Source organism: Dendrobates tinctorius, unplaced genomic scaffold (genome assembly GCF_039654945.1).
Source record: "Dendrobates tinctorius isolate UK_male_01 unplaced genomic scaffold, ASM3965494v1 ptg000030l, whole genome shotgun sequence".
Classification (NCBI taxonomy): Eukaryota; Metazoa; Chordata; class Amphibia; order Anura; family Dendrobatidae; genus Dendrobates; species Dendrobates tinctorius.
In genome coordinates this window covers 65,460,269-65,487,226 of record NW_027361698.1, presented here as the reverse complement: position 1 = coordinate 65,487,226, position 26,958 = coordinate 65,460,269, and the positions used below count along the sequence as shown (strand labels likewise).

The window sequence follows — 26,958 nt, the reverse complement described above, 5'->3', positions numbered from 1 at the left end:
GGGTGACCCCACAGCCATTATTTTGTCATAATGGCGCCCATCAGCAATGCGGGGTGCTGCTGATAGGGACAAAGATGGAGCTCTCTTCCTCAAATGAGCAGATATAGATGCTGCTGTCGTTGCATCAGAAGAGTTTAGTGGCCCCTATCAGTGTGGCATCGGTAACAGCTGTGGCAACAGGGCGTCCGCTATGATCTCTAGCTGGCACCCGCTGATGATTTTGCCAGTTCTGCTTGTGTCGGCCGTTCATATACGTCTGTTTTCAGGAGCGCTCTTCCTAATGTGCTGTACATGTACGGCGGACGTTGGGGAGGTGTTAAATAATGAATAAAATGCGAGCTCTTCATGAGATGAAAAGGCCTCAAAAATGCTTACAAAAATGTTCAAAAAGATGCCCAGATGTCTTTGTAGTCTTCCCACTGATGGAAATTTAGTAATAGCGAAAAACTTTTAAAAAAAAAAATGTGTGTGAGAAAATCACTCACAAAGTAACGTTTACAGGCTTCAAGAGACGCTTAGGCTGTGTGCACACGCTGCAGATTATGTGCGGATTCATCCGCGCGGATTTTGTAAAATCCGCAGGTGAAACCGCAGGTCAAAAGACCTGCGGTTTTACCTGCGGATTGCTCTGCGGTTTTGCCCTGCGGTTTTTCATCTCCTCATTAGAGGAGATGGCAAACCGCAGGAGAATCCGCAGAAAGAATTGACATGTCAATTCTTTCTGCGGATTGAAAACCGCAGATAATCCGCGCGGAAAATTCTGCACCGTCTGCATTGCGGTTTTTGATTCCCATAGGGAATCATGGTACTGTACACCGCAGCAGAAACTGCTGCGGGTCCGCAGCGGCCAAAACCGCTGCGGAACCGCAGCAAAATCCGCAGCGTGTGCACACAGCCTTAGACTTAAGAAAAAAACGCCTCAAGATCAAGACAAAAAACGCCTAGAAAACACCGCATAGATGGAGCAGTTACCGAAGCGGCTTCTGCTTTGACGTTTTTAACCGCGTCAACTTAAATTCCTTGCCCACATGGCTGCGGTGATAAACATTGCGTTTCTGGATATTTGGTATTAGCTCTCTGAGGGACCGACCGGACACATTGTCACAGTGATGGTGGGCTGCGCTGCCACACCGACACCATGACCAGCCCTGCATAGAGGCAGGTAATAGGGAGTCTGGGGCAGATGCTCTGTGGGGATAAATGGATATAGGACAAACGGCGACAGCAGAGAGATGGGCAGAGAGTGCAGCCATTACATACACTGTGGACGGCAGTAGTCACCGTGATGCCCGGTACCGCCACCACACGGCGGCCCTCCTCTCACTCTCCCATCCCCCGCCCAGACTCCGAGCAGCAGGAGGAGGAGGATTATTACTGGAGATCTCCCGGCATCACTGGAGCGTCCTCATTACACCGGGCCGCTGACCTGTCATCCCTGCCCGCAGTGAGTACCCCCCTGCAGCCAGTGCGGTGCCCGCGCTACCCTCTCTATACACGGACAGTGGGTGAGGCAGGGCGGGCCGGGCATATGCTGCCAGTGCATTATTCTGTCTAGACCTGGTACCAATATACCATCTGTGGTAACAGGGGCAGGATGCCCCACTGAGGAGGTGGGCGACATGCCTGCTGTCACTATGGCAGCCTCTCCATCCCCTCACTCTTCACCTCCCTCAGAGGATGTAGCAGGCCCATTGCCCCAGTGACCTGCCGCTGGTGTGGCTGTCTGAGGTAATGGCTACAGTCCTAGAGCTTCATCATCCATCAGCGCCTGGAAGATCTGATATCACCATGAAATGGTCACCAGCCTTCTCTGTAGTCTCAGGGACATCGCTGGTGGCGATGGCTACATGGCGGCTTCTGGCTGTGGTAATATTGTGTCAGTATTGTGGCATCGCGCCTACTGTCTGCCGTGAAGGTTCCTAGACAAGTAGCGGTTAGGCCACATTCACACGTTCAGTATTTTACCTCAGTATTTGTAAGCCAAAACCAGGAGTGGGTGATAAATCCAGAAGTGGTGACGTGTTTCTATTATACTTTCCTCTGAATGTTCCTGGTTTTGCCTTACAGATACTGAGGTAAAATGCTGACCAAAGACTGACTGTGTGAATGTGGCCTAATACTGCGGCTTCTTGTTCTGTCTGGTGACCATCATGTGTCAGATTGTGAACTTATCCGCGCCCCACACCGTCATTGGCACAACTTGGCGTTATCGCCTAGGGTTAGACGATCGCTGGGTGGTGGTTTGTAGCCTGGATGGGATACAAGCCTGATCAGCCTGTCTGTTTGGGGTTGCCATTGCTGCAAACCATTTTATCCGCAGCTCGATGATAACTTCATCATAATTGTTACACAAAAAGCCAATTTTCCTGTAATTGTACCAGTAGGTTGCCATTGACTTGGTACAATAGAAGAGTATTGTGTGCCAGGTGTATCCCAATCACTGCTTCGGAGACTTCTACAACCTTTCTAGAGCTGTAAGCACCGTTGTGGCAGAACAGGAGATCTGACAAAGAGGCCGTGCCCCACACCCACATGATGCCTCACACCCTGGCAGCACCAGGCAGGCATGGCCTGGCTGCGGAGCATTGCAGCAGTTTGTCCCGGAGGTGAAAGATAATGTATAGAGTTTGGCTGTCATATTGTGAGATTGGAGCATATTCTACACCATAGTAAAGTGTTCACCTGAAAATTAAAAATGTTTTCACCTGCCCTTCTGAGGGGGCTATAAGAAGATGTTTAGAGGTATAATTTGTTCATTTATGCCTATTCTTTGTGGGGGTTGTTATTTCATAATCTTTTTTTGGCTTGCACTTCTGTTACTCCCTGTTAGGGTTTGTTCACACATGTCAGATTTAACACAGATTCAGCTCCAAAATCTGTGTCAAATTTGATGATAAGCATATGAATGGGGTTGTTAGAACCCTTTAACATGGTAAGGCCACATGCACATGTTGAGTATTTGGTCAGTATTTGTGAGCCATAGCCAGGAGTGGGTGATAAATACAGAAGTGGTGACGTGTTTCTATTAGGGTATGTGCACACAGTTTTTTGTCTCTGCAGATTTTGTAGAGAAAACCGCAGGTAAATCCGCAGGACAAAGACCTGCGGTTTATCTGCGGTTTTGCCCTGCGGTTTTACACCTCATAATGAATGAGGTGTAAGGCTGTGTGCACATGATGCAGATTTGCAGCGGATCCGCAGCAGATTTTACCGCGCAGAAACGTTGCATATCCGCATTGTGATGTACAGTAGCCTTGAAAAAAAAACCCGCTGTGCAGACGCTGCGGATTTTTCCGCGCGGTTTTCCTGCAGTACAAAATACGCAACATGTTACTTGTTTTGTGCGGTTTTCCATCTCCCCTGTCACCAAATCCGCAGGGGGGAAACCGCAGTGGAAGGCTATGTGCAAACGTAGGAAAAGTGGTGCAGAATTTTCTGCACAAAATCCGCATCTCCTGGCAGAATCCGCAACCGCGGATTTGCCGCTGTTTTTATGCAGATTTTGTGCGGATTTGCAGCAGAATTGATGCGGATTTTGTGCGTATTTTCTGCAGTTTTTGCCACTGCGGATTTCTATCATGGAGGGGTCCAGAAACGCTGCAGATCTGCACAAAAGAAGTGACATGCACTTCTTTTAAATCCGCAGCAATTCCGCACTGATTTTTCTGCACCATCTGCGCAGCTTTTTTTTTTTTTCCATTGATTTACATTGCACTGTAAGGGTGTGTGCAGACGCTGCAGAATCCGCTGCGGATTAATCCGCACGGATTTTGCAAAAACCGCAGATAAACTGCAGGTCAAAAGACCTGCGGATTATCTGCGGTTTTGCCTGCGGTTTGGTCCTGCGGATTCACCATCTCCACAATGGTGGAGATAGGAACCCGCTGCGGATTCCGCAGAAAGAATTGACATGTCAATTCTTTCTGCGGTTTCAAAACCGCAGCAAATCCGCGCGGATTTTTCCGCAACGTCTACACAGCAGTTTTTTTTTACCATTCATTTGAATGGTACTCTACACCGCAGCTAAAACTGCTGCGGGTCCGCAGCGGCCAAAACCGCTGCGGAAACGCAGCGGAATCCGCAGCGTGTGCACATACCCTAAATCACAGTGCGTATCTGCAGCGTTTCTGCGCGGAAAAATCCGCTGCGGATATATATATATATATATATATATATATATATATATATACACACAGTTAGGTCCATATATATTTGGACAGAGACAACATTTTTCTAATTTTGGTTCTAGACATTATCACAATGAATTTTAAACAAAACAATTCAAATGCAGTTGAAGTTCAGACTTTCAGCTTTCATTTGAGGGTATCCACATTAAAATTGGATGAAGGGTTTAGGAGTTTCAGCTCCTTAACATGTGCCACCCTGTTTTTAAAGGGACCAAAAGTAATTGGATAGATTAAATAATTGTAAATAAAATGTTAATTTCTAGTACTTGGTTGAAAACCCTTTGTTGGCAATGACTGCCTGAAGTCTTGAACTCATGCACATCACCAGACGCTGTGTTTCCTCCTTTTTGATGCTCTGCCAGGCCTTCACTGCGGTGGTTTTCAGTTGCTGTTTGTTTGTGGGCCTTTCTGTCTGAAGTTTAGTCTTTAACAAGTGAAATGCATGCTCAATTGGGTTGAGATCAGGTGACTGACATGGCCATTCAAGAATATTCCACTTCTTTGCTTTAATAAACTCCTGGGTTGCTTTGGCTTTATGTTTTGGGTCATTGTCCATCTGTAGTATGAAACGACGACCAACCAGTTTGGCTGCATTTTGCTGGATCTGAGCACACAGTATGGCTCTGAATACCTCAGAATTCATTCGGCTGCTTCGGTCCTGTGTCACATCATCAATAAACACTAGTGACCCAGTGCCACTGGCAGCCATGCATGCCCAAGCCATCACACTGCCTCCGCCGTGTTTTACAGATGATGTGGTATGCTTTGGATCATGAGCTGTACCACGCCTTCGCCATACTTTTCTCTTTCCATCTTTCTGGTAGAGGTTGATCTTGGTTTCATCTGTCCAAAGAATGTTCTTCCAGAACTGTGCTGGCTTTTTTTTTTAGATATTTTTTAGCAAAGTCCAGTCTAGCCTTTTTATTCTTGATGCTTATGAGTGGCTTGCACCGTGCAGTGAACCCTCTGTATTTACTTTCATGCAGTCTTCTCTTTATGGTAGATTTGGATATTGATATGCCTACCTCCTGGAGAGTGTTGTTCACTTGGTTGGCTGTTGTGAAGGGGTTTCTCTTCACCATGGAGATTATTCTGCGATCATCCACCACTGTTGTCTTCCGTGGGCGCCCAGGTCTTTTTGCATTGATGTGTTCACCAGTGCTTTCTTTCTTTCTCAGGATGTACCAAACTGTAGATTTTGCCACTCCTAATGTTGTAGCAATTTCTCAGATGGTTTTTTTTCTGTTCTTGCAGCTTAAGGATGGCTTGTTTCACCTGTTTCCAAATGCAAGCACCACACCTCAAATCAACTCCAGGCCTTTTATCTGCTTAATTGAGAATTACATAACGAAGGGATTGCCCACACCTGTCCATGAAATAGCCTTGGAGTCAATTGTCCAATTACTTTTGGTCCCTTTAAAAACAGGGTGGCACATGTTAAGGAGCTGAAACTCCTAAACCCTTCATCCAGTTTTAATGTGGATACCCTCAAATGAAAGCTGAAAGTCTGAACTTCAACTGCATCTGAGTTGTTTTGTTTAAAATTCATTGTGGTAATCTCTAGAACCAAAATTAGAAAAATGTTGTCTCTGTCCAAATATATATGGACCTAACTGTATATATATATATTGTGGGGAATAGATAGCTCAGCTAGGATCTTTGCTTTGGCACAAGCGTGTGGCTATGAAGTCACTTCAGCAGACTAGCAATATGGACACGGCATATTTATTGGGAGGAATAGGGCTAAGTGACAGCACATGTGAAAAAGACTTGGGTATACTAATAGATCACAGACTGAATATGAGTCAACAGTGTGATGCAGCAGCAAAAAAGGCAAATGCAATTCTAGGATGTATTAACAGAAGCATACAGTCTAGATCACGTGAAGTAATTATTTCCCTCTACTCCTCTTTGGTCAGACCTCATCTGGAATATTGTGTCCAATTTTGGGCACCACATTTTAAAAAAGACATCAACAAACTGGAGCAAGTTCAGAAAAGAGCGACCAGAATGGTGACCGGTCTGCAAACCCTGTCTTATGAGGAAAGGTTGCAGGATTTGGGAATGTTTAGTTTGCAAAAGAGAAGACTGAGAGGAGACTTAATAGCTGTCTACAAATATCTAAAGGGCTGTCACATTGTAGAAGGATCAACTTTATTCTCATTTGCACAAGGAAAGACTAGAAGCAATGGGATGAAGCTGAATGGGAGGAGACACAGATTAGATATTAGAAAAAACTTTTTGACAGTTAGAGTGATCAATGAGTGGAACAGGCTGCCACGAGAAGTGGTGAGTTCTCCTTCAATGGAAGTCTTCAAACAGAGGCTGGACAGACATCTAACTGGGATGATTTAGCGAATCCTGCTTTGAGCAGGGGGTTGGACCAGATGGCCCAGGAGGTCCCTTCCAACTCTACGATTCTATGATTCTATGATTCTACACATGCCAAACATGAAATAAAACGTCTAAGGCCGTCTGGCCACTAACTAACAATAGCAGGCTAACTACAAAATAAACCTATATAACAGCAAACAAGTCCATGTTATCTTAAGGCCCTTTTACATTTAGCGATGCACCAGCGATCCAACCAGCGATCCGACCCGGTCAGGATCGCTGGTGCATCGCTAAATGATCGCTAGTGAGCTTTCATACAGAAAGATCTCACAGCGATGCAGCAGCGACGCAGCGCACGATACTTACCATTCACACACAGCGATCCTGCGTCCTCCCGCCCGCCTCCACGCGTCGCTGGACGTCACAGCAGGAAGTCTCAGCAGGAAGCGCCCGACGAGAAATGGAGCCGGACATTCTCGCGCGATCAGCGATGAGCAGCGGGGGAGCCGGTCGTTGGTAAGTATCACACATAGCGATATCGCTAGCAATATCGCTATAACGTCACAAAACCAGTGACGTTTTAGCGATATTGCTAGCGATATTGCTTAGTGTAAAACCCCCTTTACTGTGTCAGCTCCCAGCTCAGCAGACGATAGACTGAGAGATTCCAGCTCCTCCTGATTATATCAGCTGGACCAGTCAGGAAACCAAAACCTGGATTGAATTAGTGGAGGGGGAACTACCAGTCCTTTCCATGCTGATCACTAAGGAAACCAGGACTGGATTACAGTGAAATAAACTGGCTTCATCATCAGTACAGGGAGACATATGAAATGAAACGGGGAGAAACATACCTGTTTTCTAGTACCTCTCCCCTTGGCACCTCACACACCCCCCTCCTCTGTTCGAGCCCGTGGGGTCGGACACGACGAGTCACCAAGCAGTGCGTTCTAGATAACGCATCTGCATTTCTGTGCGCTGTGCCCGCCCTGTGCTCAACGGAAAATTTAAACCCTTGTAATGCTAAGAACCAGCGTGTCACCCGTGCATTGCCTTCTTTTGCCCGGGACATCCATGTTAGGGGCGAATGGTCCGTCACTAGCCTAAACTGGCGACCTAGTAAATAATAGCGCAAGGTGCACAGGGCCCATTTCACAGCCAGGGCTTCCCGCTCAACTACACTGTAGTTCTTTTCTGCTCTTGTAAGCTTTCTGCTTAGATAGGCCACTGGGTGTTCCTCGCCATTTACTTCTTGAGACAAAACCGCGCCGAGGCCCACCCCAGAGGCGTCTGTTTGGACAATAAACTCCCGTTTAAAGTCTGGTGCAACCAACACTGGTTGGTCACAGAGGACTGTTTTCAATCGCTGAAAGGCCTCCTCTGCTTCTGACCCCTTAGTAAGATCTGTGAGAGGAGCTGCGATGGTCGCAAAATGTTTGATGAACCGCCTATAATAACCAACGATCCCTAAAAAAGCTCCAACCTGTTTTTTGGTTACCGGTCGTGGCCAATTTTGAATAGCATCCACTTTATTGGCTTGAGGCTTCACGACGCCTCTCCCTATGCTATATCCCAGATAGCGAGCCTCTTCCAATCCCAACGTACATTTCTTGGGATTGGCAGTCAACGCAGCTGTTTTTAAGGAGTCTAAGATGGCTTGTACTTTTGACAAATGCGTGTCCCAGTCATTGCTAAAGATAATAATGTCGTCCAAGTACGCAGATGCATACTGGCCATGGGGTTTTAGGATAATATCCATTAGACGTTGGAAGGTGGCTGCGGCACCATGCAACCCAAATGGCATATCTCGGTACTGGAATAATCCCTGGGGCGTAACAAAGGCAGTTTTCTCTTTGGCTGATTCCGTGAGGGGAATCTGCCAATAACCTTTTGTTAAGTCAATAGTGGATATGTACCTAGCCGAACCCAGTCTCTCTATCAGTTCATCGACTCTTGGCATCGGGTAGGCATCGAATTTCGATACTTCGTTTACTTTCCGAAAATCGTTACAAAATCGGATAGTCCCATCGGGTTTGGGCACCAGTATGATAGGGCTAGCCCAATCACTCCGGGACTCCTCAATGACCCCGAGCTCTAACATCTTCACTTGCTGGGCAATGGCTTGTCTCCGAGCCTCCGGAATTCGATATGGTTTAAGCCGTACCCGCGCCTGTGGATCAGTAATAATGTCATGTTTAATTAGGTGAGTCCGGCCAGGAAGTTCCGAGAAAATATCTGCGTTCCTCTGTATGAACTCCCTGGTCTCTCGTTTTTGGCTTTCGGATAGCGTATCTGCAATACCCACTTCTGGCGGAGCTACCTGGGGGTCCTTTACCTTAGAAGGTGGTGCCCCTCGAGGCCCATCCTCAAGGGCAGCTCCTGCCACCAGACTCTCCCTGTCCCGCCAGGCCTTAAGCAAGTTTATGTGGTATATTTGTTCAGGCTTTCTCTTGTCTGGTTGGTGTATCTTATAATTTACTTCACCTACTCGTTCCAGCACTTCGTATGGTCCCTGCCATTTCGCAAGAAATTTATTCTCTATGGTAGGCACCAATACCAACACCCTGTCTCCGGGTTGAAAGACTCGTGTTTTTGCCGCTCGGTTGTATACCGTGCTTTGGGCATGTTGTGCGCGCTCTAAACACTCTTTAACTATTGGCATAACTGCTGCAATTCGGTCCTGCATAAGTGTTATGTGTTCAATTACACTGCGATAAGGAGTCACCTCTTGTTCCCAAGTCTCCTTGGCAATATCTAACAGGCCTCTAGGACACCGCCCATAAACCAACTCAAAAGGTGAAAAGCCTGTGGAGGATTGGGGTAACTCACGTATAGCGAACAGGAGGTATGGTAGTAGGGCATCCCAATCTCTCCCGTCCTTATCCACCACCCTTTTCAACATTCCCTTTAGGGTTTTGTTAAAGCGCTCCACCAAACCATCAGTCTGAGGGTGATATACTGAGGTACGCAAATGGGAGATTTTTAGCAGTTTACATAAATCCTTAAGTATACGAGACATAAAGGGGGTCCCTTGATCCGTAAGTATCTCTTTCGGAATGCCGGTGCGGGAAAACATATTAACCAGATCCTTTGAAATTGATTTCGCATTGGCATTCCGCAAGGGCACTGCTTCGGGATAACGCGTGGCGTAATCCAATACTACCAAAATGTACTGATGACCCCTGGCAGATTTAACTAATGGACCGACTATATCCATTGCTATCCTCTCCAAGGGCACCTCTATTATTGGTAAGGGCACTAAGGGGCTTCTAAAATGTGACATAGGTGCGGTCAATTGACACGTAGGACATGACCGACAGTACTGGGTCACGTCTCCCACTAGACCCGGCCAAAAGAAACGTTGCAGAATACGGTGTTTTGTCTTTTCTACTGCCAGGTGTCCTCCCAAGGGATGTTTATGTGCCAACTCCAAAACTACCGGGCGAAAGGACTTAGGTACCACTAGTTGTTCTACCACCACCCCTCGCACCTTGTCTATGTGACACAACATATCCTGCTGCACCGCCACGTGTGGGAACTCGTTTTGTACCCCTGGGTACAATGGTCTTCCCTCGGAGACCTTTATGTTTTCCCACGCCCTTGCTAGAGTAGGATCCTGGTGCTGAGCGGTCCCGAACTTACCACGGGCCACCTCAAGGTCAGGCATTTCTAAAACATCCCCTAGCTGGTCTGCCTCGCCTGCATACACAGCCAGAGGAGAGTCCACAGATTCTAGTACTTCCTCTGAGATGAGTTCTCCGTCGTCTTGCTGCAATGGTTCAGGGGCTAGCTCCGGAGCACCGTCTTCAACTAGAGGGTTCATGCCACTTTTGAAGTTCCACAAGTCCCAAAATAAGGGAAAGTCTCTCCCCAGGATTACACTGTGTCCCATAGACTTTATGACTGCCGCCTGATGTCTTTTGGTCCCTACTGGCGTGGCAAGAGTAACCCAGGCAGTGGGGTAGTTCTTAGTATCCCCATGGATGCAACTAATGCCCACGGTTAAGTTCGTTAGGGCGCTAGAGTCCACCAAACTGGCATGTACCAAAGTTACTTGACTGCCGGAATCCAAGACGGCATTCACACTATAACCGTCAACCTCGACATGGCACACGTGTTGTTCATTTCCCGTGAGGGTCTCCGCCACACAGACTGACTGCACATATAATGAATGACGCCTCATAGCATTACAGTCCATTGGCTCTGTAGTCATTGGGCAGTTAGCTGCTACATGGCCAAGCCCGCGACATCGCCAACATTGTATAGGCCCTTGTCTCCTCGATGGAGATCCCAGACGAGGTCTGCTGGCTTGATGTGAGCCCGTACCACCTCCATAGTCCTTTGTAGGTCTGCTACCCTTCATTGTGACGTTCTCTTCTTTTGAAGATGGAGTAGGTTTCGCAGGACTCTCCAGCGATTTCTTGGGGGGCCAGTGGGGTGCTAACGTCCCTTGGAGTAGGCTTTCAGAAGCATTGTAGCATTCGACCATATTCACCAACTGGTCAGCGGTAGTTGGGTCACCCTGTCCAACCCACCTCTGGATCTTAGCGGGTAAGGACCGCAGGTACTTGTCTAGAACAACACGCTCCACCATCTGTGCGGACGTCAAAGCCTCCGGTTGCAGCCATTTTTTTACTAGATGGATGAGATCATGCATTTGTGAGCGGGCTGGCTGATGCTCCACAAAATTCCATAAATGCACTCTCTGTGCACGTACATACGTGTTTACTCCCAGCCTTGCCAGGATTTCGCCTTTGAGTTTGATATAGTCCATAGCATCCGCTCCACTCAGATCGTAATAGGCTTTTTGTGGATTTCCGCTCAGAAACGGAGCCACTACCTCAGCCCATCTGTCCAGTGGTAAGTGCTCACGTTCTGCAATACGTTCAAACACGGTGAGGTATGCTTCCACATCATCGTCTGCGGTCATTTTAAGCAAAGTCTTCTGTACGGCTTTCTGCGCACTAGCAGCGCTTTGTGCACGGTCTCCCTCATCTCGGGGTTGCCGAACCAAGGCCTGTTTTATTGCCTCCAACTGCTCTTGCTGCATCTGGTGTTGCTGCTCCAGAGCCTTCTGGAAGCAAGCATTAGTCTGCTGTTGTTGCACATTTGCTTGCAATAACTGCTTCACTAGTTCCTCCATATTACTGGACTCTTGGCTCTTCAAAAGCGCAGAAGCTTTCAGCCAGGACATACACAGCGTTTTCTCTGCAGTCACAGTCCAGCAGCCACAAGTGCCCGCATTCGAAACACCATTTGTGGGGAATAGATAGCTCAGCTAGGATCTTTGCTTTGGCACAAGCGTGTGGCTATGAAGTCACTTCAGCAGACTAGCAATATGGACACGGCATATTTATTGTGCACACTTGTTATCCAATGTTACACATGCCAAACATGAAATAAAACGTCTAAGGCCGTCTGGCCACTAACTAACAATAGCAGGCTAACTACAAAATAAACCTATATAACAGCAAACAAGTCCATGTTATCTTACTGTGTCAGCTCCCAGCTCAGCAGACGATAGACTGAGAGATTCCAGCTCCTCCTGATTATATCAGCTGGACCAGTCAGGAAACCAAAACCTGGATTGAATTAGTGGAGGGGGAACTACCAGTCCTTTCCATGCTGATCACTAAGGAAACCAGGACTGGATTACAGTGAAATAAACTGGCTTCATCATCAGTACAGGGAGACATATGAAGTGAAACGGGGAGAAACATACCTGTTTTCTAGTACCTCTCCCCTTGGCACCTCACAATATATATATATATATATATATATATATATATGTACCTTGTGCCAGTCACCTTGTGCCAGTCATTACACTGGCTACCCATCCACTCCAGAATTCAGTATAAACTTATTACCCTCACCCACAAAGCCCTCCATGGCTCAGCACCACCCTACATCTCCACCCTTGTTTTAGTATACCACCCTACCCGCGCCCTCCGTTCTGCTGATGACCTGAGGTTAGCATCCTCAATAGTCAGAACCTCCCACTCCCGTCTCCAAGACTTTACACGTGCCTCGCCAATTCTTTGGAATGTACTTCCCAGGTCAATACGATTAGTCCCCAATCCCCCAAAATTTTAAGCGTGCCCTGAAAACGCATTTATTCAGACTGGCCTATCGCCTCAACACATTAACCTAATCTATCCCTGTGTGGCACAGCCAAAAGTTTTACCATAACCAGATTTCGCGCATCATGTTCCCACATGCTTTATGCATCCATTAGCCCTCTCTGTCTGTACTGTTACACACTTAACATTATGGCTGGTCCATACAATCAGGGCAACTGTTACCACCCACCTTTCTCGTCTACCTCTTTCCTCATAGACTGTAAGCTTGCGAGCAGGGCCCTTTTTCCTCTTGGTATTTGTTATAATCTACTGTATGTGATTATTGTTATGCTGTAATGTCTATTGTCTGTACAAATCCCCTCTGAAATGTAAAGTGCTGCGGAATATGTCGGCGCTATAAAAATAAAATTTATATCTTAGATTGGTAGATATATATACAGATAAATAGATTAAAAGCTGTCAAATGATCTGCTGCATACAGTGTAATCACAGAGTGACAGGTTAGAATAGAATAGATAGCATAGATATATACACATAGAGTAGGTATATACTGTATATATATTATATATAATATATATATATATATATATATATATATATAATCAGTGACAAACATATATATATATGTGCAAAATTCTGAATATGTATTTAATGAATAAAAGATTCTTTTGCGTAAAAATATGGCGTGGGGTCCCCCTATAATTAATAGCCAGCAATGGCTGTGCAGACAGCTGAGGGCTGATGTTAATAGCCTGGAAAGGGGCCATGGATAGTGGCCTCCCCGGCTAAAAACATCAGCTCTCAGCCGCCCCAGAAAAGGCGCATGTCTAAGATGCGCCAATTCAGGCACATAGCTTTGCTCTTCCCACTAACCTGTAGCGGTGGCATATGGGGTAATAGTTGAGGGGGTTGATGTCATCTTTCAGGTGACATCAAGCCTCGAGGTTAGTAATGGAGTGGCGTCAATTAGATGCCCCTATTACTAACCCCATAGTCAAATTGTAAAGAAAACAGACACCCATTAAAAAATCCATTATTTGAAATAAAGGCACAGACTCCTTTATTATTCTTAATTAAACCATACTTACAAACACACCTAATCGATGCAAAGTCCTTGTTCTCCTGTAATAAATATAAAATGAAAAAGCAACAATATAGCATACCTGTCCGTCGTTTTGTCCCACGCCGTAATCCATATCTGGGGAATATACATTTTTCAACCTGGACGGTGCTAAGATGCGACCGTCCCGGCTGAAAAGCTACTGGTGAATGAGATGTTGCCAGCGCAGATTCAGTGACTAGCGCTCCCTGACAGCCTGACCCACGCTGAACTCTGGAGCTTGGGAAAATGAACTGGCATTGCACCTCTCCATTACTGTGGTGTGCAATTTTTTTATCACACCCATAGACTTACAATGGCAAGTCTCGGCCGATATACGCAGTAAATCGCAGCATGCTTCGATTTTACTCACACGTATAATACGGCCAAGAAAAGAACGGTGATGGGAGCTGCCCCATAGATTACCAGCGGCCCGAGTGCTATGTGATGTTTTATCGCATAGCACTCGTCCGTATTTCTCGCTAGTGTGACTCCGGCCTTAGGCCGGGGTCACACTGGCGAGGACTACGGGAGAGCGAGAGGCGCAAAAAGCACGCATTAGACACGGACAAATGATTTTCTATGGGGTCACTCGCACCAGGCGTATATTTCTCCTCAGTATCCTACGCTCCGTGCCAATCGCAGCATGCTGCGATTGTCAGCGTACTATGCCCGTAGTACGCCAATGCAAGTCTATGGGTGCGCAAAAAATACGGATTACACATGGACCACACATGTGACTTGCGAGAAATACGCACCCGGTGTCTTTTAGCAAAGCCGGCAATTCAGTGCGCTATACAGTAAACTCACACTGACAGTTTTAATAAAGAAATGAAAGAATAGATATAGACACATAGAATACATATATATATATACACGCATTCTATGTGTCTATATCTATTCTTTCATTTCTTTATTAAAACTGTCATAGGGCTCCATTATATGTCCATTTTGCAAGCCTGCGAGAAAATCTCACCATACGGATGCCATACGGATTACATACGGATGCGGACATGCGCAAAATACGCGACCACACCTTGATTACGGATGACATACGGAGCACTGTTTAGGGGTCTGTCATCCGTATTACGCATGTAAAATACGGAGCGTATTTTGCGCAGGTTAGTGTGACTCCAGCCTTATACTTTCCCTCTGATTGTTCTATTCCTGGTTTTAGCTTACAAATACTGATGTGAAATACTGACCAAATACTGAACATGTGAATGTGGCCTAAAGGAAAACTTCATACAGATTTTAAGGCTAAAGAAAAGAGAAAAAGCACCACTGCATAATGACGCACACTATCCCCATATAATATTTAGAAGTTTATTAATGCAAAAGAGTTATACATAAAAACATTTAAAAAACACACACAGAGACATCCCACAATATACAATAATAAAGTATAGGGCACAAAATCATGTGTAGTATAATTGCATATCACAACTAATCCAACCCCGGAATACATCTATACCCTACTGTTGGGCTCATAGGGACCATAAGATCCTAACACTATTCAGCAATTAAAGCATGAATCCATCTCAACCAACAAATATGGATATATGGGCCATAATAAGCCACCTAAATAATCCCCAGGGTGCTAAAAAACACCCTATAATAGGGTAATATCCAAGAATGACCAGATCAACACATATACATCCCTATAATGGGATAATATCCCAGGATGAACAAGCTGAACAATGTAAACAAAACCTCAGCAGGCTAGAGACCGTAGAAAGGATCAGATAAGTGGGCGCCCTGCCCAGAACCATACCCCACGCGTATCGCTGCAACACGTGCAGCTTCGTCAGGGGAAGTAAGTAAGCCATGGTCCGAGGGGCTTTAAATACCTTGTTAAAGTCCAAAGTGGGAGTGCGCGCGCACTGTTTATTCATCAGGCATGGCGACTGCATGAAGACCGGCGTCCCGGTCACATGACCAAAATAATAATGGCCACCACGCATGCGCAGTACATTTCGCCTCAACTAGGTATAACAGTCCCACTGCGCCTGCGTCCAGTGGAACGCATAAGGCAAAATGCCTGCGTCCAACTGGACAGACGCCAATTAACATGAGGCGCCTTAGAACCATCTGATACTAGACTTTGTGCAATAAAGCGCGCGTCGCTCCCGGGAGCAATATACATAAAACGACCAACACGGACAAAAGACAATATATAGACATATATACAAGAGGGAAAGAGGACACCAGACAAAACGTACACATAAGAATATAATAATAATAAAAAAGTGATTACAACACCAGACAGGACATACATATAGGGATTGGTAGGACACAAACCCACAACAGCCACCATAATGTATAAATTGTTATGAATAAAGGCCAATATTGATCAAGAACTCTCCTCATCACTAATACCTAATAATCAAAGATCTCCATATCCAGGAGAGAATCCAGATCATAGTAAGGGGCCATTTTATTTTATTTGTGAAATCCAGATCGAAGGAGCAACAGCCAGTACCGCCAATGTGAGACCCTAAAATATGATCCCCATGAGCCCAAAATCCCGAGGTACATCTTAAGATATGAACATCCATAAGGAGAGAAACAATTGGTCTATCCAAAAAATAGGATTCAAGATCTATAATGACATAATTAAGCATATTGAAAGATCATTTGCTAATTTTATTAGTCAATATATACAAGTATTCCATAGAGTGAATATCCCATTTATACAATGATTCAAAATCCAATACATCAAAATTGGCCAATCATATAAGCAAAAAGGAACAAAATTGAGGCCAAATAATTCCATGGTGCGAATCCGATCAAACCATAAAGGGACCATGATTCCTATTCATACTGATTTCCAAAGAAGATAATCACCTAGGGGAAGAAGAGAAGAGAGGGTAAGGTGAATATTCAACCCAGAAACCCCGTAAAAAGGAGCTCCATGGTCCCTTTATGGTTTGATCGGATTCGCACCATGGAATTATTTGGCCTCAATTTTGTTCCTTTTTGCTTATATGATTGGCCAATTTTGATGTATTGGATTTTGAATCATTGGATAAATGGGATATTCACTCTATGGAATACTTGTATATATTGACTAATAAAATTAGCAAATGATCTTTCAATATGCTTAATTATGTCATTATAGATCTTGAATCCTATTTTTTGGATAGACCAATTGTTTCTCTCCTTATGGATGTTCATATCTTAAGATGTACCTCGGGATTTTGGGCTCATGGGGATCATATTTTAGGGTCTCACATTGGCGGTACTGGCTGTTGCTCCTTCGATCTGGATTTCACAAATAAAATAAAATGGCCCCTTACTATGATCTGGATTCTCTCCTGGATATGGAGATCTTTGATTATTAGGTATTAGTGATGAGGAGAGTTCTTGATCAATATTGGCCTTTATTCATAACAATTTATACATTATGGTGGCTGTTGTGGGTTTGTGTCCTACCAATCCCTATATGTATGTCCTGTCTGGTGTTGTAATCACTTTTTTATTATTATTATATTCTTATGTGTACGTTTTGTCTGGTGTCCTCTTTCCCTCTTGTATATATGTCTATATATTGTCTTTTGTCCGTGTTGGTCGTTTTATGTATATTGCTCCCGGGAGTGACGCGCGCTTTATTGCACAAAGTCTAGTATCAGATGGTTCTAAGGCGCCTCATGTTAATTGGCGTCTGTCCAGTTGGACGCAGGCATTTTGCCTTATGCGTTCCACTGGACGCAGGCGCAGTGGGACTGTTATACCTAGTTGAGGCGAAATGTACTGTGCATGCGTGGTGGCCATTATTATTTTGGTCATGTGACCGGGACGCCGGTCTTCATGCGGTCGCCATGCCTGATGAATAAACAGTGCGCGCGCACTCCCACTTTGGACTTTAACAAGGTATTTAAAGCCCCTCGGACCATGGCTTACTTACTTCCCCTGACGAAGCTGCACGTGTTGCAGCGATACGCGTGGGGTATGGTTCTGGGCAGGGCGCCCACTTATCTGATCCTTTCTACGGTCTCTAGCCTGCTGAGGTTTTGTTTACATTGTTCAGCTTGTTCATCCTGGGATATTATCCCATTATAGGGATGTATATGTGTTGATCTGGTCATTCTTGGATATTACCCTATTATAGGGTGTTTTTTAGCACCCTGGGGATTATTTAGGTGGCTTATTATGGCCCATATATCCATATTTGTTGGTTGAGATGGATTCATGCTTTAATTGCTGAATAGTGTTAGGATCTTATGGTCCCTATGAGCCCAACAGTAGGGTATAGATGTATTCCGGGGTTGGATTAGTTGTGATATGCAATTATACTACACATGATTTTGTGCCCTATACTTTATTATTGTATATTGTGGGATGTCTCTGTGTGTGTTTTTTAAATGTTTTTATGTATAGCTCTTTTGCATTAATAAACTTCTAAATATTATATGGGGATAGTGTGCGTCATTATGCAGTGGTGCTTTTTCTCTTTTCTTTTGTTTCAGTGTTTATTCCACTGTAGCGGCACCTACCCTCTATACATTGTACAATATATTGCACAGATCGTGCGCCCCGGCCTTGTTTTTTGTAAACAGATTTTAAGGCTATGTGCCCATGTTGCTTTTTTGATGCAGAATATTCCTGAGCAGAAACGCACACCCTCTTCACGGGAAAACGCATGCATTTTATGACGCGCCTTTGTAAGCGTTTTTGACGCTTTTGTTAAGCGTTTTAGCATGCTTTTTCCTATGTGTTTTTGCAATAGCAATACACTGTATGTATGCGGAAACGCACGCGTTTTCGCAAAATTAATGAACATGCTGCGTTTTTTCCTGCTAAGCGTTTCCGTAGCGGAAAAAAAACGCACCATTAGCACAACATGTGCGAATTCAATTATGATAACATGGAGTGCTTTTCTTAAAAAACGCAACGTGGGCACACAGCCTAAAGTTAGTCTGTAAACCCAGAAAAGAAAATTAAATAAATAAACCAGTTATGTAGGGGACTCATTCATATCTATAATTACTTTTATAAGTCATTTTATTCCTTTTGCAAATTTGGGGGCTTAAGTGCACTCTTGGCGTATGCAAATTGTGGGGACGTAAAGGTGTATCAAGCGCTTGGCCACACCAATGATTCACTGAAACCCCCCTCAGTAAACATATACAATAAAATGATTTTTAATGAAAAATGGCAGCAATTAAACATACAATGCATGTAGGTGCAAAGTCCCCTGTATAACTATTTAGTATTAATTTGCATTTCCACCACAGGAATCAGAAGCGTGTGACTTGTCTTCATGGAGTACTTATTAAATAGGCTAATCCTGGTGACGATCTGTTGTACACTTGCTGCTCATCCACGGCAAATCTGTGCAGAAATCTGAGTGTCAGGCTTGGATTTCTGCTATGGAAATATACATGTCAGATTTAGAATATTATTCGCTCTTTTTGGTTGCTCCAACCCCCAAGATGGGAGATTGCTGCTGGGCAACGCCAGGTGAATACCCAGATGGAAACCTACATGTCTTTAGTTACCATTCATCTTCTATGACACAAGGCAAAGAGATTGTTCTGTAGATACTGGATCACTTAGAGCCCTTGCAGAATAAATTGTAATAATGGTCACTTTAGAATGTAGAGATTTTTTCAGTATGTGGTCAGGTTACTGAAAAATATGGTGTTTAATCATTACATGTAACTAGATGTCTAAACACAATATTATACATGTTATGATGGATAATGCATAAACTATAATAGCGCTGCCCACTGCCATCTGGTCGCACCCAGTGAAATACATGGCTGCGTTTGTGATAGTCGTGATGGGGATCCTAAACACCCTATAGCGCTAAGGAGGACTTGCCTGTTAGCACCTACTTTCACTCTATGAAGAACATTCATATTTTATGGGATCAGCAAGGATCTGGGTTGTGGTGCAGAAGTACCGTATTTTTCGGACAATAAGACGCACTTTTTTCTCCAAAAATTTTTGGGGAAAGTGGGGGGTGCGTCTTATTGTCGCAATATACTAACCTCCGAGGCTGGTGCGGGTGCCGCTGGGCTCTGTAGTGCGGTGGTGGCAGCGGGCTGTGCTCCGGTGCAGGGGTAGCGGCTCTCTGTGCACCGGTGCAGGGGCGGCGGCTCCGCCGGCATTTCCTTCAAGCCCGGAGGCCCCCGCACATCCCTTGCTGGCCGCCGCCATGTTGCGGTGGCCTCCGGGAACATGGACGCCGGGAAGATGGCCGCCGGTCCGGGGACGGCGCATGGGCAGGTTCAGATCTCGTCCCGAGATCTCGGGGGACGAGATCTCGTTGCCAAGATTTGAATCTTGTCCCCCGAGATCTCGGGACGAGATCTGAACCTGCGCATGCGCCGTCCCTGGACCAGCGGCCATCTTCCCGGCATCCATGGTCCCGGAGGCCACCGAAACATGGTGGCGGCCAGCAAGGGATGTGCGTGGGCCTCCGGGCTTGGAGGAAATGCCGGCGGAGCCGCCGCCCCTTCACCGGAGCACAGAGAGCTGCCACCCTCACTCCACAGAGCCCACCTGCCCCAGCCCAGCTGCTCCAGCCCCAGGCCAGCTGCTCCAGCCCCAGCACAGCTGCCCCAGCACAGCACAGCTGCCCCAGCCCCAGCACAGCTGCCCCAGCAAAGCTGCCCCAGCACAGCCCAGCAGCCCCAGCACAGCACAGCTGCCCCAGCACAGCACAGCTGCCCCAGCCCCAGCACAGCTGCCCCAGCCCAGCTGCCCCAGCACAGCCCACCTGCCCCAGCACAGCCCAGCCATCTGCCCCAGTACAGCCCAGCTGCTCCAGCACAACCAACCTGCCCCAGCACAGAGCCGTCACCGCACGAGCCTGGACCACTGAATGACCCCTGTGACCACTCCTCCACCTGTGCCGGATCCCTTCCCAGGTAAGCTGAATTCGGACTGTAAGACGGACCCCCATTTGACACATTATTATTTTTTTCCCTATTTTCCTTCTGAAAATTGGCGTGCGTCTTATGGTCCGGTGCGTCTTATAGCCTGAAAAATACGGTTGTACTTGCTCTCGGGTCCTGGGTCTGAGGGGCTCTAGTGGTTCCCCTTCCCTAAATAGTAGGGGGGCATGTTACAGATGTTGTATTTAGGCCCAACAGCTTCAAGTGCTATCTGTGTGAGGATGTCAGAGTTGTCCGGTTATACCACCATCGATTTTGCAGATGATACAAAACTATGTAAAGCAGTTAATACAAGAGAAGATAGTATTTTGCTATAGATGGATCTGGATAAGTTGGAAACTTGGGCCGAAAGGTGGCAGATGTGGTTTAACAATGATAAATGTAAGGTTATACACATGGGAAGAAGGAATCAATATCACCATTACACACTGAACGGGAAACCACTGGGTAAATCTGACATGGAGAAGGGCTTGGGGATCCTAGTTAATGATAAACTTACAGTACCTGGAGCCGTCAGTGCCAGGCAGCGGCTGCCAAGGCAAACAGGATCATGGGGTGCATTAAAAGAGGTCTAGATACACATGATGAGAGCATTATACTGCCTCTGTACAAATCCCTGGTTAGACCGCACATGGAGTACTGTGCACAGTTTTGGGTACCAGGGCTCAGGAAGAGTATAATGGAACTAGAGCGAGTACAGAGGAGGGCAACAAAATTAATAAAAGGGATGGGAGAACTACAATACCGAGAGGGAATAGCAAAATTAAGATTATTTAGTCTAGAAAAAAGATGACTGAGGGGCGATCTAATAACCATGTATAGTATATAAGGGGATAATACAAATATCTCTCTGAGGATCTGTTTATACCAAGGAAGGTGACGGTCATCAAAAGGGCATTCTCTGCGTCTGGAGGAGAGAAGGTTTTTCCACCAACATAGAAGAGGATTCTTTACTGTTAGGGCAGTGAGAATCTGGAATTCCTTGCCTGAGGAGGTGGTAATGGTAAACTCAGTTGAGGGCTTCAAGAGAGGCCTGGATGTCTTCCTGGAGCGTAACAATATTGTATCTTACAGTTATTAGGTTTTTTAGAAGGATGTAGATCTGGGGACTTATTCTGGCGGAATATAGGCTGAACTGGATGGACAGATGTCTTTTTTTCGGCCTTGCTATTTGCTAACTATGTTACTATGACTTTGTGATTTGTATCACACAGATCCTGAATTCCATCTTCAGGCATTACAGTGTGCAACTTCTACATTCAAGACCTCAAAACTAATGCAGTAAATAAAACAAATGTTAGAAATATGAGAGACTATTGAAGAAAAACCGGATTACTTACCGGTAATACTCTTTTGTAGAGTCCACGACAGCACCCACTGAGAGAGGGGATCCGCCCCTAGGAACAGGAAACCTACAGAGAGATAAATGGGGCGGTCCCCCTCGCTCCCTCAGTTTGTATTACAGAGAACAACGGAGGAGAACCGCCATACACGTTTTAGTCAATTTGTTTAGACGATTCATTTATCTTTATACATATATACTTCTATGTTTGCTAAAGTTATCAACATCTTGAATCCTAATTTTAATCTCCACCACCAAGGAGAACCATTTGTGAAAATTTTATGGGCGTGAAGTGAGCGGGTGCTGTCGTGGACTCTACAAAAGAGTATTATCGGTAAGTAATCCAGTTTTTCCTCTTCGCCACGACAGCACCCACTGAGAGATTTTCAGAGATAATCACCTGGGAGGGCACACTGTGTTAAGGACAGATCTACCAAAAGTCAGATCATCGGTAGAGGACAAATCTAGTCTATAGTGACTATAAAAGGTAGATGGAGAAGACCAGGTTGCAGCCTTACATATTTGCTCAATTGGGACGTTCGCCTTCTCGGCCCAGGAGGATGACATGGCTCTAGTAGAGTGCGCCTTAATACCCTGTGGAGGGTCCTCTCCTTTTGCCGAACATGCCATTGTGATCGCATCTCTGATCCACCTGGACAACGTGCCTGTCGTAACTCTAGCCCCTTTCTTGTTACCCTGGAAGGAGACAAAAAGAGACCTACGCTGCCTCCAGGGACTGGTCCTATCTAAGTAGGCTAGCACAGCTCTTCTTACGTCTAAAGTATGATATTTAACCTCGTCCTGTGTTGTTGGGTTCTCATTAAAAGAAGGTAGGCAGATCTCCTGAGACCTATGAAACTTAGTAGCCCGTTTGGGAAGGTAGGACGGGTCCGTTTTCAATACCAGTCTGTCCCGTTTTACTGACAGGAACGGGGGGTCTACTGACAGGGCGTGAAGATCACTTACTCTTCTAGCTGATACTAAGGCTACTAGCGTAGCAGTTTTTAATGAAAGGCATTTCATTGATGCTGAACTTATGGGTTCAAACAGGGCCTGAGTGAAGGCATCCAAAACAAGACTAAGTTTCCATGCTGGTAGCTGAGGAATATGAACTGGCTCTGACCGCTGACAAGCTGAAATAAACCGGGTCACTCACCTATTACCTGCCACGTTGTGGTTAAACAAGGCTCCTAGGGCCGATACATGGACCTTTAGAGTATTTACTGAGAGCCTCAATTCTCGGCCCTTCTGAAGGAATTCAAGAATGGCCGTAATGGGCACTTCACCGGACAATTTTACTGGGTGAAAGGCTAGGAATTTCCTCCACACCTTAGTGTATATTCTTGTTGTAGATTCCTTCCTATTTTGCAGAAGGGTACTAATCAGGTTTTTTGAGAAGCCTCTCTGCTTCAATAGTTCCCTTTCAAATTCCATGCTGCTAGGCGCAGGGCTTTTACCTGTGGATGGTAGCAGGGTCCCTGCGAGAGAAGGTCCTGGTGTAGTGGCAGAATCCATCGGTCGGTTATTGACATGGCTCTCAGCCATGAAAACCACGGCCTCTTGGGCCAAAACGGGGCTATCAAGATGACCCTCGCCTTTTCTTGTCTTATTTTCCTGACCACTGTTGGTAACAGAACCATTGGAGGGAAGGCATAGGCTTGCCGGAATGTCCAGGATGCTTGGAGGGCATCTAGTATGTCTGGGTTGTCTGCTCTGTAGAGCCTGTTGGCTCTGGTCGTGAACAGGTCTATTTCTGGTCTGCCACATTTCGCCGCTATCATCTCGAAGATGTGCGGGCTGAGGACCCACTCGCCTTGATATAAGGTTTGGCGGCTGAGGTAGTCTGCTCGAGAATTGTCCACTCCTCTTATGTGGAGTGCAGATAAGGAGTGAAGATGCACTTCGGCTATCTCTAAGATCTTTTCCGCGATAGACATCAATGGTCCTGATCACGTACCTCCTTGCCGGTTTATAAATGCCACTGCGGTGGTATTGTCTGACTGGATCCTCACATGGTTTCCTCTTAGCTGCGGGAGTAATTGAGATATAGCATAATAAATTGCTGTTAGTTCCTTCATATTAGAGGAGCTTTCTGCTTCATGCTCCAGCCACTGGCCCTGTACCATCCCTTCCTCCAGGTGGGCCCCCACCCTGAGGGGCTAGCATCCGTGGTGAGTACCATAGAGGGAGTAACCCACCATTGAACTCCTTTTGACAAATTGGTAGGATCCAACCACCAACCTAGGGAGTTAATAACTTCGGGCGATAGGGACATCTTCCCTTCCAACCTCCCCCGCAGTCTGTCTCCTGTAAAATAGCCCACTGCAATTTTCTGGAGTAGAATTGGGCCCATTACACCACTGGAATGCATGATATTAAGGACCCTAGCAAGGACATACCCTGTCTCAATGATATTACGGGTTTTCCAGTAATGTTCCGTATTTTACTAACTATGGCCTGTGCCTTAGCATCTGGTAGAAAGCATTTCTGACTTACGGAGTCTACTTGAAGGCCTTGGAACTTCTGACAGGTTACCGGTTTCAGCCTGGACTTCTCCCAGTTGATTAGCCAGCCTAATGTCTGTAGGGATGAGACAATATCAGCTATTCTTTTCTCACATTGGGAAACAGATTTTCCTACTATGAGCAGGTCGTCCAAGTAGTTGACCACTAGGGTGTCATTCAGCCTTATATATGACATCACCTCTAGCATCAATTTGGTAAACACCCGAGGAGCCATAGATAGTCCGAACGGCATTGCCGTAAACTGGAAATGTTGAATCCGACCCTTGAACCAGACTGCTACCCGCAGGAACTTCTGGTGCCCTTGGTATATGGGGAGATGGTAATAGGCATCCTTTAGGTCCAAGACTGCCATATAGCACCTGGGGAACAAGAGTTTTATTGCTGAATTTATTGACTCCATTTTAAACGGCCTCAGCTTCAAGAATGTATTAAGCTTTTTTAAATTTATCCATATAGAGGAAAGGTCGCACTCAACAGGATAAATATGGCTCATTTATTGACACATAGTTACATGTCAGGTCAGAGTGGAAATACAAGAGTGTTCACAAGCTGACGACGGCTGTTTCGCGCTGTTCTAGCGCTTCCACGGGTCCCGCTTTTGTTAGGATCTCATCCAGCTCCGTGCCAAATAGGTACTTACCCTGGCAGGGTATAGCACAAAGTTTAGACTTTGTTTGTGTTTCTCCTCTCCATTCTTTCAACCATAAGGCCCGCCGGCCCGAATTGGTTAGCCCTGCTGCTCTAGAAGATAGTCGGAGAGAGTCCGCTGAGGAGTTGGACAGGAAAGCCGCTGCTCCTTTAATCAGGGGAATAGAGGAAAGGAGCTTGTTTCTAGATACTCCGCTTTTAATTTTCCCCTCCAGGTCATCCAGCCATACCAACATTGACCTTGCTGTGCACGTGGCTGCTATTGCGGGCTTAAAAGCTGCCGTGCATGCCTCCCAGGATCGTTTAAGAAAGGTATCTGTCTTACAATCTAATGAGTCAGCCAACGACCCTGAATCCTCCACCGGCAGGGAGGATCTACGAGAGGTAGAGGGCACTGCCGCATGTACTTTCGAGGCTCTCGACCAAGATGTTGACTCCTCGTCGTCAAATGGATATTTGCGTTTTGAAGTTAAGGGGAGGAAGGTTCTCTGACCCTGTTTCTCCCACTCCCTCCTTACCAGCTCTTTAATAGCTAGGACTACTGGGAAAGCACGGATCTTCCTCCGGGAAATTCCTGCGAACATCATGTCTTGCGGAGTTTTGGGGTCCTTAGTCTCGGGTAGCCCCGTGGTATTTCGGACAGACTTAACAAAGTTATTAACACTGTCCGTAGGGAAACAAGTCTGTTCCTCTTCAACCGAGGAAAAGTATTCCTGGGATCTATCTCAAGTCTAGTTCCCCAGTCTCTGACGGCGATCCCGACGCCAGTGAAGCTACTCCTCTCGGTGAAACTATTGCTTTGACAGGGGAGTGACCACCCTGACTACTGGAGCTGCCCAAGGCCCGTAGCTCCTCTCTAATTATCGCTCGGATATCCTCTTTTCTCCCTGAGGATTCCTCTTGTAAGGTCTTTTCAATACAAGACTGGCATAATCTCTTAGGATGGCCATCTGGAAGAGGCTGAGAACATAAGGCACACTCTCTATTTTTCGCCTTCTCCGTTCTTTTGGCCTAAAAGGTATGGATCAAGGAAACGTCATCAGCTATAAGCCTGACTAAAAACACTCCCCCGTGAATCTCGTCAGCAAATTACCGGCTGCGGGGTTCGGGACTCAGGCTGAGGCGAGGCGTGGGACGGCTTTTTCTCCTTCTGTTTTTTCTCCGCGGGCTCATTTTGCCTGGAATGACCGTTGGACTCTCTTCTGGAGCTGCCACTTCTCCTGGTGCTGCTGCTCCTTCTCGTAGCACCGCTCTTTCTGCTGCCCTGTGGGGACTCGTCTGGCTGGCTCAGTTGGAGCGAAACCGGGTCGTTTGTGGACGACATAGCTGCGCACCGCTGTAGCATTACTGGTGTCTTTTATGCAGCTTACCGGTTCCGCCTCTCTTTCTCTCCCCTTTTCTTTTTTTTTTTTTCAGCCATTTTTTTTTTCCAGCTCTGCCTCCTACTGCGCATGCATACATTGACTCGATTTGTCCTGGGTGCGTAGAAACACATCAGCCACACAAAGAATATGACTGGGCATTTGTCAAGGAGAATCCACCCCAGTGCCACCCTGTTAGGTAAATTACAAGGACTCAGAGCTCACTGCTGTGCATTATATGCACGTATGGCGGGCACTTCATGTGATTACAGCAGGCATGTTAGGTTATAGGTTAAACTTGATGGATTTGTGTTTTCTTTGAACCATAAAATACATATTAACGTAATGGGTCTGCTCACACTCCTTCATCTAGCTCCATTTAACTTACACCTGGGCAAGCTCTGTTGTACTGCTGTACATAATAAATGGATCCATGGACCCCCATTCACCGGATAGTGGGATATTCAGCAATATAAC

The 26,958-nt window shown here is 46.0% G+C and overlaps 1 protein-coding gene across 3 annotated transcripts in view; it reads left to right on the top strand.

Annotated features, from left to right (window-relative positions):
• Nucleotides 1–1,091: 1,091 nt before the first annotated feature.
• CLGN (calmegin) overlaps nucleotides 1,092–26,958 on the top strand; it is a 175,453-nt gene continuing 149,586 nt past the window's right edge. The window contains exon 1 of one of the 3 annotated variants that reach the window (XM_073572135.1): nucleotides 1,092–1,444. In XM_073572135.1, the coding sequence (XP_073428236.1) occupies nucleotides 1,286–1,444 (159 nt within the window). In that variant the 5' untranslated portion in view covers nucleotides 1,092–1,285. The remainder of the gene's footprint in view (nucleotides 1,445–26,958) is intronic. The other 2 variants (XM_073572134.1, XM_073572133.1) reach the window with 2 other exon arrangements.